The sequence below is a fragment of the Serinus canaria genome, unplaced genomic scaffold, assembly GCF_022539315.1.
Source record: "Serinus canaria isolate serCan28SL12 unplaced genomic scaffold, serCan2020 HiC_scaffold_100, whole genome shotgun sequence".
Taxonomy (NCBI): domain Eukaryota; kingdom Metazoa; phylum Chordata; class Aves; order Passeriformes; family Fringillidae; genus Serinus; species Serinus canaria.
The window spans coordinates 1-14,194 of record NW_026108214.1 but is presented as its reverse complement, the minus strand read 5'-3'; the positions used below and the strand labels follow the sequence as shown (position 1 = coordinate 14,194).

General features: G+C 51.2%; 1 protein-coding gene across 1 annotated transcript; it reads right to left on the bottom strand.

The window, feature by feature from the left end:
• Nucleotides 1-7,597: 7,597 nt before the first annotated feature.
• LOC103824951 (toll-like receptor 13) lies at nucleotides 7,598-14,093 on the bottom strand. The gene is made up of 2 exons (XM_050987667.1): nucleotides 13,405-14,093; nucleotides 7,598-12,959 (listed from the first exon to the last, which is right to left on the bottom strand). The coding sequence occupies exon 2, from the start codon at nucleotides 12,935-12,937 to the stop codon at nucleotides 9,746-9,748; it is 3,192 nt and encodes a 1,063-aa protein (XP_050843624.1). The 5' UTR covers nucleotides 12,938-12,959; nucleotides 13,405-14,093; the 3' UTR covers nucleotides 7,598-9,745.
• Nucleotides 14,094-14,194: the final 101 nt, after the last annotated feature.

Sequence of the window (14,194 nt, the reverse complement as noted above, 5' to 3'; positions counted from 1 at the left end):
CCCATTCTAGATGTCTCTCAGGGCAGGAGGGCTGTGGTGCTGTTGGCTGGTTGCAGCATCAGGAGCTCATGAGTGGTATATCTGGAGCCATCCATCCTCATTGGTATGGGACTTACGGCACACAGTGGCAGTGTCATTCAGCACCCAATGTTATACAATTCAACATCACAGACTATTCTCACCCAAACTCAAGTACTTCTGCATTACCCACAAAATGCACCAAGGTCCTTGAGCAAAGACAATCCCATGGATGGGTTTGCCTCTGTTTAAGGCAGGACTAATCCAAACAGTTTTCCCTAACCCACTTCTCACATGTGCCACAGGTATTTTATCCCCTTCTCCAGTACGTGGATGTTTTGTTTGGGCAGGGCCAGCTCAATTGAGTAGAGCCTGGTAGGTGTTCACTGACCAGGTGGCCTTTGCTAAATGAAGATCCTAATGATTAAAGGTCCCACCACCCATTGCTTCCAAGGTGATTTTTCGCAGTTCATTGTAGCATTCAGCTTTCCTGGGGCCCAGATGTTCATGAGATTGTTTTTGAAATAAGTCCCATTGTTTAAGTCAATTCTTTCAGTGCTGCTACTTTGCCACAGGGCTTGTTTTTCAAGGTTTGATCAACATGATGTTCCAGGAAGTGGCGTAATGCATTGGGATGGTTCTCCAGCCATCCAGTCATACCTTCTATCACTGTCAGTATGTAGCTCTTTCCTTGGAGAGGTTGCAGCAGTCTGATGCAGTTGATCTGCCAGGCTTCCCCCGATTTCTGTTTCAACCATTGTCCCCCACACCACAGGGCCTTTACCCCCCTGGCCCTGTTTTATCTCAGCACACATTTCACAGTCATGTTACCCAGGATATAGTGTCCATTATTAAGTCCACCCCTCAGTCATGGTGCATCTGTATGATACATCTCTTCCCTGATGACCTTACATGCCTAAGGGGCCCTCTGAGCCAGAAATAATTCACCATTGTGTGGCTAGTCCAGACCCACCCGAGACACTTTAATCCTGGCAGCCCAATCCCCTGCCCATTGTTGTGATGCTCTTCACTGGCCGACTCTTGGGTACTTGAGCATCCACAGGATGAACTTTCACAGCCAACTTCTCTACCAAGGCATCAGTGTGTTGTAGCAACAGGCTCCCACTGAGTAATAATTAGCATTGACTCCATCATTCACAGAAGGCTGACCAATCTCTTTATTCCATTATTATTACAAAGAAACCCATTGCTTTTATAGACAGTTACGATACACCTGTACCTAATTGGTCCTCCAATCCAAACACTGTTGTTATAAGTGAGATTCAGTTTGTATTGAGTTAAGGTTGAGTTTATGATTGTAACCTTGGGAAGGGGAGTTACTGTTTTGAGGGGGTTACTCAATGTTCTTTGCAAGTTCTAAAGGGCCCAGGATATAGTAGGGGGATGGTCCAAAGGGGCAGAATAACATCCAGAAACAGAGTCAGCACAATAAAACCGGCACCTCGGAAGGAGATTGGACGAAAGACCTAACTAATCATTCAATGCCCTGAGGAAATGATTGGTCAGGAAGGAAGGACAATAAAGACCAATAGGAACACCAGAAACCAGCCAATCACTGCACAGATCCAAAACCAACCAATCCTGGACCCGAAGAGGGGTTATAAAAATGGGAATTCACTTGAGTTTGGGGTTCTTTTGCGGAGCTTGCTTCCTGGAGAGCCCAGTGTGGATGTGGGGTAGACACACTGGGTTTTTTTTTGACATGTTGTATGGGGGTCTGAGCCTATCTTGGGCCTTCTGTCTCCTGTAGCTCTTTTTAAATAAACAAGAGCTTTTTTCTCTGAAGAAAGTCTGGCCTTGTTTGTCCATAACACCATCACCATTGGCTAATTAAGAAATAACCCTTTGGTAAACAAATATCCATAACACATTCCACATGTGCACAACAGGTTAAGCAAGTTAACATAAGAATTTTTTCTCATTCTTTACTCTGATCTTCTCACAGACTTTTCCCAGAAAGACCTGGGAAAGTTGTCATTAGCTCTCTGGCCAGAGAGCTCCTGCTACAGCAATGTCTTGCCACAATTCAATAACCCAGATGGGTTTCCCTCTGCACTGCCATATGGTCGTTTTCCATTGTCCAGCCACCTCCACAGAGCATTTGCTGTTATGCATGAGTCAGTGGCTATTTCTCTCATTCAGTGAAATCCCCCCCAGCAATAGCCAAAGTCAGCTGGACAGCTTTCTCCTCTGCAACCTGACTTGATCCACCTTGTCCTTCAGTAACTTCTGCAACTCATCACATAGGACTTCACAGGGCTGCCTTGTGTTTTCTGGTGTACCCTACAATATCCTCTCCTGAGGTAATGTCTGCAAAGGATACATGGGGCCACTGGGCCAGTCACAATGTGGTTTTGCCCTTCATTCACAGTCAGGATCACTTCAGCTTCCAATACCGTCAGCTGTTAGGATTCCCTTGTCATCCCAGAAACAGAGACAAATTCTACCCCTACAGATATTGATGGCATCTGGGTACATCAGGTGCTGATGTCAAATAAAGCTTTGTACTCTTATGGTCCTGCTGGTACCAGCCATCAGATCCACATTCTCCAATAGATCCAATGGTCCCTTTCCTCCACCTGGATGGAGCCAGGACCCCTCTAGCTCTGATCTTGGTACTTTTTGCTCACTTCTTGTAAATATGACCTGGAGGTCCTTTCAATAAGATCAGAAGTAACATCTGCCCTTATATTCTGTCTGAGGACTATTAACCAATGGAAACTGGAGAAGATTTATCCTTGATGAGTTTTCTGTGGTGGTGTTCTTCCTCACAACTCACCTGTGTGAAACAACTGCTCACTTTGAAAATTTAAATAGGTTTATTAAACCTTAAAAAAATACAACAAAAGACTACATAAGGAAAAAATTGCAGTGCTGGGAACTGCCTGCATGCATACAACGTGGCTGGTTCCTCTTCAAGATGGATGCTCAGTCTTTTGCACCGCTGGGGGTTGCATCAGCCAGCCCTAGTTCCTCCCAAAATCTGTCAGCCAGCTCTTCTGTACTATTTCTCAGTTGTAACTTGATTGGAGGTTAGGTGTTGCCATGCCGCACCCCCTAAGCACCCCCAAGCTTTTCCATTCCCAACTGCCCCAGGTAAGGAGCACGTGCACACCTTTTTTTACCTGGCCTAGACAACCCCGGCTGTCTGATAGTCACAATACAGGGGGGAAAAGGGAACTATGGGGAGAACAGAGGACATTTAAACTACAACAACATAACTATACATCACCAAACCTTTTCTTAATATTCACACAATAGTTAATCTTTTAATTGCCAGAGCCAATCATCTCATTATCCATCTATAACATCACCCATGCTGCTGGGGCAGAGATGGATTTTTAATCCCACTTCCTCATGTCCTCTCCATGGTCACACAGTTAAAACCACAGGTTACTTTGTAGTGTGTCTCCCCTCCCCTAAGCAGGATTTTCCCTGTTCGCAATAGCAGAGACTCTGGTGCATACTGGCATGGCATGGGACATTTCCTTTCTAGTTTGCGTGAGTCTTTCAAATCTGTCTTCAGTGTTGGACATTCTTTTGACAGCCAATGCATAGGTTGACAGGGAGAAGAAAAGATGATCATATTGCCAAAGCTGGGTGGAAGCTGTTGTTGCATTAGTCAAAGGTACAGGACCACGATCAGACTAAAAACGATTTATTGCTTAGATAACATCAGTCTCAAAGGCCGTGAGATTTATAAGACAGCAAGCAGTTGGCCAGAGTCTAAGATGGTCACAAGTTCTTTGTTGCAAGACAGTATATAACTTTCTAATCCAATGGACAGTTGCCACAGAGTATGTTTTGCTTTTCTAACCTATCCCCTTCACTTCTTTCTACTGCAATGTGGATACTTTAGTCCAATAAGGTCTTATTGGACACACATATGTCTCTATTATAATATGTAAACTTTTAGCTTATTCTATACAATCACATTACTACATTACTGTATTATAAAACCCTTCATCATCTTATCTTATACAGTTTATTCTTGCTTTTAACTATAGAAGCTAAGTTTATGATTTTTCTATTCAGTGTCTGTGTACCTTGCTTTCACATCAATCTAGACAACTTCTTAGGCTGTAAATCAAACCCCCTTGAGTCTTTGAAGATTTCTGTCTTTCCAATTCCCATACTGGGTAGTCACCTGAAGCACTATTTGCTTGCTTTCTTTCATCAACATCACTGCCAATGATGGTATACAATGATGGTGGGCTTCATACAAATATCTGCCACATGGATTGTGTGCCCTGGACCTTATCTGGATCTTCCTCCCTTGTGAGGACCCTGCTTCATCTTCATCCCTCACTGAGCAAACTGATTTGGTCTTGGATTTCTTCTGTATAGGGACAGCTTCTCCCAGCATATGCTGGGCCTGTGGTTCAGCTGCAATTGGAGTGCCCACAGTGCCTGTTGCTTTGCTTTCCTCCTCCTCCCCCTGAGGGTGCTGGTAAATAGTAGCCGGGGCCCAGCACATTGCATAACTTTGTATCTCTCTGGAGTCACTACAGTATTTTTCTTTTATATATTTTGTCACTTTACCAGGGGTGAATTTCCAAACCACTGGAGAAGAGAAATCCTCCAAACACTGGCCCTTGTCCTCCCACATTTCATACCGCTCCTGACTATCCTCCCTCAGGGAAGATCTCTGAATAGCCTTTATGAAAATTTCTTTTGTCACTTTAAACATGGTATGGACCACACTGAGGAGGCCTGGCAGACACAGCAACAAGAACATACTTTCCTTAACACCCAAAGGGAATTCAAAATTCTCAAAAGTTGTTATGCCAGGCCTGAAAGAGGAAAAGTTGGGTGAAAGGCTGGGAAAATCATCCTCCCCTGTTACCCCCACAGGCTGTGTTCTATTATTAATGGACTATTAATGGACTTCACTCTAGGCAAGGGCAGGAGAGAAGCACTGAATATACATACCAAATGACCCTCACTGCCCTTGATGTTACCATGTCATAAACTGATATTCCAGAGTACAGCAACAAAGCAATCTGATCCCTGATCCCTCTCCCTCCTCTGAAAAAGAACATATGGGAATACATACAGGGCACACGGGGTTAGGTACCACACTCACATGAACAGACCGAGCAACACTGTGACCACTGGCTCTGCACATAATACAGCAAAGGCTTAGATCAAATTTGTTTTCAAACAGCTCTAGACAGGTCTGTTGTTATCTCAATCCTTTGTGCCTCACATTGGGCAGCAATTAAGGCTGTCATGTTTTAAGAACAGTATTCCATACTTTAATGCTTAAACTGAAACCACACTGGCTCTTGCTTCCCTGGCCCCTCCAGCTGGAAGCACAAAAGGCAAAGATCACAGTTTAACACAAGAACAATTTACTGGAAACAGCAATGAAATAAGAAAACAGTGACAGAAACAATATTAATGACAACAGCTCATTAATAGACCATAATAAGAATCTACACAGAAAGTCTGGGACAATACCAACTGTTTCCCCTCAAATAAGGAAGCCCTTCCTCTCAGAAGCAAGGGAAAGAGTCCTTTTCCCTTACCCCTAGGAAATAAGATGGTTTTGAATAATCTCCTAGAAATGCCCACATTTCTAAGAGCAACACCTCTTAATTACTGGAAAAAACCTTGCTGAAACTAGAATGGCCATGTTGGTGGGGAGATTTCAAAGAGGTGTGGGAAGATGGATGCAAACAAGAGGAATGAGAAGCTCTGAAAGCAGAAACACCTCATGGGGAGTGTGAAAAATGCCAATCACTTGTTTTTAAAATTTTAAAAGTTTAATAGTAATAAAATGGTTCTAAAAATAGTAATACAATTAGAATAATAATAATTTGGACAACTTGAATTAAGACAATATGAGACAATAAAAACAAAGAGTTACGGATGTCCGGGTACCTTTTTCTGGGCAGCACAAGCCTGAAAAAGGACCCCCGTTAACAAAGGATTAACCCTTAAAAACAACAGCCTGTTGCATATTCATACACTTCATACATGATGTTTAATTCCATTCAAAGGATTTAACCTGGTCATTGTCAACTTCTTCCTCTAAATCTGAACAGTGCCTTCAAGGTGGGAAGAAGTTCGTTTCTTCTGATAAGAGGGGAATAAATTATTTTTCTCTGAAAAATTTAGGTGTCCTGTGGCTGCTACCTCACTGCAAGTCCTTTCTTTAAAAAAAGTATCTTACATAGCATAGTTTCTATTTTAAAATTTTTTATAACCTAAAACTATATTTAACACATTACTTAAGAGAATTAATACAGCATCACTTTCTAACACAACACATTTTAATATAATAATATTCATTTTAATATTTGCGAAAAGCCAATCATAAAATATGCATTTTTCACAGGGAGTGACGTGAGAATGGGGCTATCAGCTTGTTCAGGAAAGGTTCAAGGGTGAACTCCACATCATAGCAGTGCTGGTTTGGCAACTCTTTTTGTCTCTGCTGCATTGAAGAGGCTGAAACAGGGAGAAAAACTGTCCTAAAGGGGAGCAGGGAGAGTGATAAGCTTTGCCTCATCCCAGCCCAGCCTGGGAGTGACTCCTGGCACAGGGGCTGCTGCAAGAAGCTTCCCTTCCCTCCTCTCCCCCTCCACTCCTCTCTCTCCTGTCCTGGGGACACAGGGGGTGTGAAGATCCCAGGGTGCCACCTGCACAGCTCCTGGCTGGCAGCAGGTGTGACCCCAAGTTGTCACAGAGCCTGCAGAGCTGCAGGATGCCTCAGCCTGAGTGCCTGGGGCTGCTTGTATTGGGGTGTCTAGGTGCCGCATCGGGGGTGCTGATCTCTGTGTCTGTTCTCTCCCAGCCTACATCACCAGAGCAGATCCTAGAGGTGTTGACCAAGGGCAATAGAAACCATGCAACATCACACCAAGGCCAATGCCACCTCCTCCCACTCCCATGCCATCCTCCAGGTGAGTGCTGCTGGCTGTGGTATTGCTCCAGTCAGTGCTGGAAATGAAGCTAGGAAGCTGCTGAGATAATATCCCAGGGCTGTCCCACTCAGCACTGAGTTGGGAATTACATGCTCCAGGACTCTGACTGTCAAAGTGCTCCCCACTTTCTTGCTGAAAACTTGCCAGTCGATTTAAATTCCAACCATGTACTTTCCCAAATTTGCAGGGCTGTCACACTTGCCTGGGCAGATAGAGGCTCTGGCTACCACTTCAGCCTGTACCTAGTGCCTCATCCATTGCTACTTGTAGGGGAGTAATCCAGGTGTCTAGATGCTTTTCCAGGGCCTTGGAAACCCAACCAGCTGTACCATCCTCCACCACTAAACATGGAAGTTGCTGATTTTTTTCCATAACTCTGTCCCTTCCTGCCAAATCCTTTCCCTGGCTTTGCTCCTTGTGTCATGTCCAGGTGTTTGGCTCATCCTCACAGCATGCCAAGTTCCTCTCCTACTCCTGCCCCATCTTCCAGTGTGATCCACTGACTCATTCCATGGAAAAATGTCATCGTTTGAGCTTGGCACAATGCCAGTGCCCCCACGAGAACACCTCCTTCCCTGGCACCCACTGTGAGATGTGATCAGAGACAGAGCAAAGCAGGCTCCAACTTGAGGCTGAAAAGGAAAAAAAGAACTTTATTAACTTAACTACAAGAAAGAACACATAGGACACATAGGACACATAAAACACAAGATGAAAACCTTCCAAATTCTTCCTCCTCCCCCCACCAAATTTCCAACTCTATCACCACCCTTTAGATAACCAATTCTCAGTTCCTCGAGAAGAGAGGAGTCCCTCTTGCACCACATTCTTTCCATGTCCAGTGCTCTCACCACTGCACATGGATCAGAGCTGCTTCTAGGGTTTTCACTTTAAGGATACTTTGTCCAGTTCCAAAGAGAGCACAGTCCTTCTCCTTTTGGGACACTTGTCCCCCCCAAATTTCACCCCCTGGGGCCAAGGGGTCTCTTGAACAGAGATCATCTTCTTCTTCTCTCTTCTTTGAGGCGGAGGGCACCACCACCACCCCCCTCACCCATCGTCTCTGTTCACACATCTCCACATCACTGCACTCTCTTGGCTCTGAGCCATCACCTCCCCCTAGAACGCAGTCTCTGTGTCACAGAAACACCAGTGGTTCTGCTGTGGCTATACAAGAAAAGTCCAGCCCAAAGCCACTCCATCATCTCCTCCCACCTAAAATTCTTCTCAACATCTTCTCAATCTCAACATCATCTCAATCTCATCAACTTCAGGAAGACTCAGCATTAGCAAGGTTCTCATCTTCCTCAGAGGGTTTAAAAGTCCCAGGCTCTCTGCCGGTTTATTTCATCAACTCCCACGCTTGGCTGCCCTGCTGGGCACCGCCCCCCCCTTGTCCTTCACACCGGGCCACTATCACAGGCATAGGCTCTGGGTCTCTCTCCCTCTCTCCGGCGGGGGGAATGGGGGATGGCTGCCCGAAGCCCTCGCAATGTTCTCCTACACCCTTCGGCCCAGGCCTGGCCTACCTCTCTCCGGCCACATGGCTCCCCTCCCCCCCCGCCCAGCCAAAGGAGCCAGGCAGGGGGGTCTGCTCAGTCCCAAGCCGAACTCAAAGAGAGGAAGTTCCCCTGGGAGATCACAGCTTTTAACCCCCTGTGTTCTCAGAGGTGTATCCATACCCTCAGTGGACAAACCAGGTGCCAATATTAAATCTGAACACCGATTGGCTTGCCCACACCATCACAAAAAACTTCATTTCCTCTCAAACCACAACAGAAACACAGAGCCCTGGTCCCTCTGCTGCTACTTGCTCCAGCCAACCTCCCCAGGGGCGTGTGGAGCCATGGCTTCAGCCATCTCTGTCCTCGCAGATCCAGATGAAGCAGTGGGACCAACCCCACTCTTGGCTTTGCTGGGAATCTGCGTGTGGCCAAGGTGAGCCTGACTGAGCCGGTGGGCTTGGAGAGAGCCTGGGTCACCAAGGACTGGGGAGAGGGGTTGTGGGAGGGACTGGCATCAATCACTCTCTGCTGGCCCTTGGCAGCATCATGCAGCTACTGGCCAGAGGTAAGGGAAGGCTGTTCCTGGCCTGGCACTGCTGGGCTCTGGCTGTTGGGGTTGGGACCAGGAGGGACCTCCCCAAGCACCCCAGGGCCGAGAGCTGGGCGGAGCTTGGTTCTGTCGGGACAGAGCAGGTACAGCCACATCCTACTCTAGAACAGCAGCTGATGTGCTTGTGGAAGGGCTTCCCTGGGCGGCACAACCCAGTGATCGCAGCCATGAGCCCGCAGCGCCAGCAGCCCAGACACCTGCAGCATGCTCTGGTTCACCAGCCAAGCCAGGTACATCCTGCTGCTGGTGAGGATCAGGTGGGAGTGACGCAGGGACCTGCCCAGGGCTCGGGAGCTGCTGAGTTGGGGGTCAGGACAGTGTGTGGTGGGATGGATTGGTGGGTGCCTCCCGTAGGCCACCGGAATTTCCCAGCCTTGGGGGTGCCACTAGGGGCAGAAGCAGCCGATTGAGCTGTGGCAACATGTGCCCAGGATGACCCAGATGTGCCAGAGCTGCAGCTCCCACGTGCCACAAAAAGGAACTGAATGATGCAAGATCCATCTTGCTTCCCTCTTTTCCTCCTCCTCCTTCCTCTTTTCCTCATTACTGTCATCCCAACTGCACATTTTTCAGAGGATAACCAGGGATTTTGGGACAAAACCACATTTTTTGATTGGGAATGTCCCTGGGGATCCCCATTACACCAGGGTAAGATCACTCTAGAGCAGCTGCTCTCTCTCCCCGCAACCTTTCTCCTCCTCCCCCGCCTTCTCCTCCTCTTCCTCCTCCTCCTTGTTACCTTCATCCCCACTGTGCAGAGCATATTCCCAAGAGAAAAGCCGGTGATTTTGGGGCAGAAAACTGCTTTTCTGAGGGGGAACCTCCACAGTGGTCCTAGTCCTGTCAGGGCAGCCTCCCTTCCTGTCCCCCATCTTCCTTTCCTCATTCTCCTCTTCCTCTTTGCTGCCATCAGCCCCACTCCACAGGACACCTTCCCCAGATAAAAAGCAGTGATTCTGGGGCAGAAGGTTTCTTTCCTGAGGGAGAACTTCCCCGGGGGTCCCAGATGTGCCAGGGCAACCTTCCTCCCTGTCCCCCCTCTCCCTCTCTTCCTCCTCCTCCCCATCACTCAGGGCACACCTGAGCTTTGCCCAGAAGAGGGGGCGTGCAGGGGGCTCAGAGGGCCAGCGCAGGTATGTGCGCCGCAGCAGCACACGGCGCATGCGGTGGAAGGCCGAGAGCTCAGCCTCAGGGATGTCCTCAAGGAAGATGAGGACAAGGACATCGCGCAGCTCATCAAAGAGGCGATAGCTGGCCATCTGGATCTCCAGTGAGCACCACTCACTGCGCAGGTACCCACGGCTCACCACACACACCGTGTGCCGGCTGTTGTACACAGCATCCACAATGTTGTCCACTATGGCACGGCCGGGGCAAAAGTCACGGTGGTGCAGGCAAAGCCGCAGGGCTCCGCGCTCCAGCTCAGGCACCAATTCCTCCAGCACCCATCGCTCATCCCCGGAGTTGTAGGACACAAAGGTGTCATAAGTGTAGCGCCGCTGCTCCCGCCGCCAGTGCCCACGTGCCCAGGCATGCAGCAGGAACAGCTGGTAGCGCAACTGCCAGTACCCACGGTGGTGCAGCAGTGGCAGCACCAGCAGCAGCAGCACAGCCGGTGCTGTCCCTGCAAACAGGTACAGCCCCATGTCCAGGTAGCACACATGCATGTCAAAGCAGTGCAGGTATGCGGAGGCCCCACCCATCTCACCACATGTGTAGTTATACAGATAGACCACCTGCACGGGTCCACGTGCCAGCCAGGCAGGCAACCAGGCATTGGCACAGCTGCAACTCAGTGGGCACTTGCGCAGATCCAGATAGTGCAGGGCGGGGAGGCGGGTGGCCAGAGTCACATCCAATGTACGCAGCTCGTTCTTGGCCAGGCGCAGCTCCTTTAGTCGCGTCAGATTGCCAAAGACCTCAGGGCCAAGGCTGCGCAGTCCTGCGCTCTCCAGGTTCAGGCTGCGCAGTTGGCTCAGGTTCTTGAAGATGCCAGCAGGCAGGTGGCCCATCCCACCATTGCTGTCAGCCAGCGTCAGGTACTGCAGCTGTGCCAGGTCATCAAAGGCATCAGCAGGGATGGCTGAGAGCGAGTTCTGTGACAGATAGAGCGAGCGCAAGGCACTGAGGCCCTGGAAGAAGTGTTGTGGGACCACACGCATCCCATATGGCTGCTGCGCCTGCAGCTTCAGGTCATAGAGGTTATGCAGGTAGCGGAAAGGTGGCAGCTGCCGCAGGTGTCGGCTCACGTAGCGCAGCGCATTGGCACGCAGGTCCAGCACTCCCAGTGTCACCTGTACCGGCTGGAATGTGGCCACCCTCACCTCCAGCAGCCGGTTGCGGTCCAGGTAAAGCCGGCAAAGCCGCGGGAGGCCCTGGAATGCCTTGGCTGCTAAGTGCTGCAGGTTGTTCCCACCTAGGTCAAGAGTCTGCAGGCGGTCAAGCCCCTTGAAGGCACCAGGGAAGAGCACGGCCACACGGTTGTTGCGCAGGTTGAGGTCTTCCAGCTGGTGCAGGTCAGCAAAGGAGCCAGGCAGGAGGTCAGTGAGCAGGTTGTTGTCAAGGCGCAGGTGCCGCAGGTGGCGGAGTCCACGTAGCGCTGCACGGTCCAGCCATGCCAGCCCATTCACATCCAATCGCAGCTGCTGCAGCGCTGGTGCATTGTCAAAAGCACCCGCACCGGCCACCAGGATGCGGTTGAAGCGCAGGGACACATTGTGCAGCTGCTGCAGAACCGGGGTCCTGTTGCACGATGGCAGTCGCCGTAGCAAGTTGTGCTCAGCTACCAGCTCGTGCAGTGATGCATGCTGCTCCTGGTTCAGCAGCCGCCCTACACAGCCCAAATGCCGCAGTCGGTTGCCAGACACATCCAGGGCACCCAGCACAGGACACTTGGCCAGAGCCCCATCAGGCATTGATGTAAGGTTCATGCGCTGCAGCTGCAGCCTCTGCAGCCTCTGTCCTGTCAGCTGCTGGCACAGGTATTCCAGGCCACTTGTGTTAACCTGTAGCCCTGACACATCCACCTGGCGCGGGGAGATTTCAGCCACACGCAGCAGTTGCACCACGTCCAGGGGATTCCCAGCCAGGTGCAGGTATGTCAGGTTGTTCAGGCACAGGTGAGAGAGCAGTGCAGGGTCCGAAATGTTGTTGTAGGACAGGTCGAGCACACGCAGCCCTGCAGGCATCACCCCAGTGGTGGCCCCTGAAAGAGCTCCCAGGGAGTTGTTGCAGAGGTAGAGGAATCTCAGCGTGGGTGGCAGCCCCGGGCCCAGTGTTGACAGCATGTTGCCACACAGGTCAAGCAGGTCTAGGTGTGTCAGATTCCCCACAGCCATGGCCACAGGCTCCAGTGCGCTGAGCCGGCCACCCCGGAGCCAGAGTGTGCTGAGTGCAGCCAGCGGCTGGAAAGCCCTGGGGGCCACCTTCTGTAGTGGATTGTGGTCCAGCCGCAGTGTGCTCAGGTTGCCCAGCCCGGTGAACACACCTGTGGCCAGCACTGACATGTTGTTGTGGGCCAGGTCTAGGTGAGCCAGTGCTGACAGCCCCGAGAAAGCCCCTGGGGCCAGGAGTTCCAGCTGGTTGTGGGTCAGATCAAGGGTGTAGAGCCGTGGCAGGTGGGCAAAGGCACCAGGGGGCACTTGGCGCAAGATATTGACAGAAAGGTTGAGGGATGTGGCAGTGGAGGGGAGGTCATCCACTGCAGCCCCCACGGTGTTCAGGAAGCGCTGGATGCAGCGGAACAGCCCAGGGTCCCATGGTGCCTGGATGCAGTTGTGGAAGCCATAGGGAGAGACCCCTGCAGGCAACATCACTAGTGTCACCAGCGTCACCAGCAGTGAGGTGCACATCCTGACTCACCCTGAGGAGATCCTGGATGCAGTAGGAGAGAGAGTATGTTAAAGCATGTCCTTGGTACCATAGAGACCTCCCTCAAGGCCCAGGGACTACTCCTGAGGCTCAGGGATCCCCACCACCCTTGGGATCCCCCTCACAACCCAGGGACTCCACCACCATCCCAAAGACCCTACTCAGGGCCCAGAGACCCCTCATCCACACCCCACCAGAACACCAGGATCCCCACTCTGCATCCAAGGACTCCTTGTCCACACCCCAGGACTCACACACACACTCCAGGGATTCCCTTCAGGGCCCAGAGACCCCCTCCATCCACAGCCCAGGCAGACACACCCCAGGGACCTCCATCACGGCCCCGGGACCTCCCCCAGGGCCAAAGAACATCCACACACCCCAAGGACCCCTTGCCCCCCAGTCCCCAGGGATTTTGGGGACCCCCTGCTCCCCATCAAGTTCCCACCGTGCCACTGCCTCTGCTTTGGGTGATTTTGGGGTTAGAAACGGGAAGTTTGGGGTATCGCTTTTTGTCATCACTGCCCCACCCACCTCCCTGTGACGTGGAGGGAGGGGGGGGGAGCTGCCTGGACGGATTTAAGGGTCCCCAGGGTGCTGGCAGGGGTACGAGGCCACACAGCTGGGTCACCCCCCTGGTGCAGACTCCCGGAGTGTGGGGGGATCCCTGGGACAGCCAAGCCTCTTCCCCCCCGCCCCGTGCCATCCCCCTGCTGCCAGGTGCTGCTCTCTGTTCCTCTTCCCCTTCCTCAGACTGAACCACCTGGTTTTGGTTCCTTCGGGGGAAATACTGGGCTGTACTGGGTTATACGCTCATATACTGGGCTGTACCGGACTAGATTGGTCTATCCTGAGCTGTGGTGGGTTGTGCTGAGTTATACTGGAGGGTCCGGAGTGCTAGTGGGCCATACAGCGCTGTACCGGGCTGTACTGCCCAGTACCACCTGGGACAGAGGCGCTGTCAAGGTGCTGCGCAGGGGGCGTGGCCTAGGCAAGGACGTGAGCAGCGTCGGGGGCGTGGTCAGTGGGGGCGTGGTCAGTGCAACATCGGGGTGGGGGGCGGGGCCAGGGCTCCGGGTGGGCACTGTCAGGAGCGTGGGGGGCTGGAGAGGGGGGTCCATCAGGAGGGGGGCGCATATTTGAGTCTGGAGGATTACAAACCGGCTCGGGGGTTTTGGGGGCTGCAGGGACTGGGGTGCATAGGAGAATTATGGGGGTGTGTGTGGGGGCTGCAGAGA